The sequence below is a fragment of the Corvus brachyrhynchos genome, unplaced genomic scaffold (assembly GCF_000691975.1).
Source record: "Corvus brachyrhynchos isolate BGI_N302 unplaced genomic scaffold, ASM69197v1 C11341556, whole genome shotgun sequence".
Classification (NCBI taxonomy): Eukaryota; Metazoa; Chordata; class Aves; order Passeriformes; family Corvidae; genus Corvus; species Corvus brachyrhynchos.
This window is the reverse complement of record NW_008241916.1, coordinates 1-249: the sequence shown is the minus strand read 5'-3', so window position 1 is coordinate 249 and position 249 is coordinate 1. Positions and strand designations below refer to the sequence as shown.

Here is a 249-nt window from a genome sequence, read left to right as displayed (position 1 = left end):
TCAGGGAGGCAGGGGAGGTGCAGAGGTTCGTGGTGAACCCTAACTCACACCTGTACATCAGTGCGGTGGTGGCAGTACAGGTAGTGTTTTTCTTCAGTGGGTCGTCTTGGCAAGATCCCTTCCTCCTTGTTGTCCCACCTGTCACCGCCCACTGCACTGCATTCCGCTTCAGCAGCGTGCCCGGCCAGTATAACCATGCCATCCTTGTTGCACCCACCACTGCTGCTGCCAACACCACCCTCAACCATC

The 249-nt window shown here is 57.4% G+C and overlaps 1 protein-coding gene across 1 annotated transcript; it reads left to right on the top strand.

Moving 5' to 3' along the window:
* Positions 1 to 11: 11 nt before the first annotated feature.
* LOC108449392 (IgGFc-binding protein-like) lies at positions 12 to 245 on the top strand (the record flags this gene model as incomplete). Its single annotated transcript, XM_017745350.1, has 1 exon — positions 12 to 245. A coding segment is annotated over one exon (234 nt), but the record flags the coding sequence as incomplete, so codon positions are not given.
* Between the last annotated feature and the right edge of the window lie 4 nt (positions 246 to 249).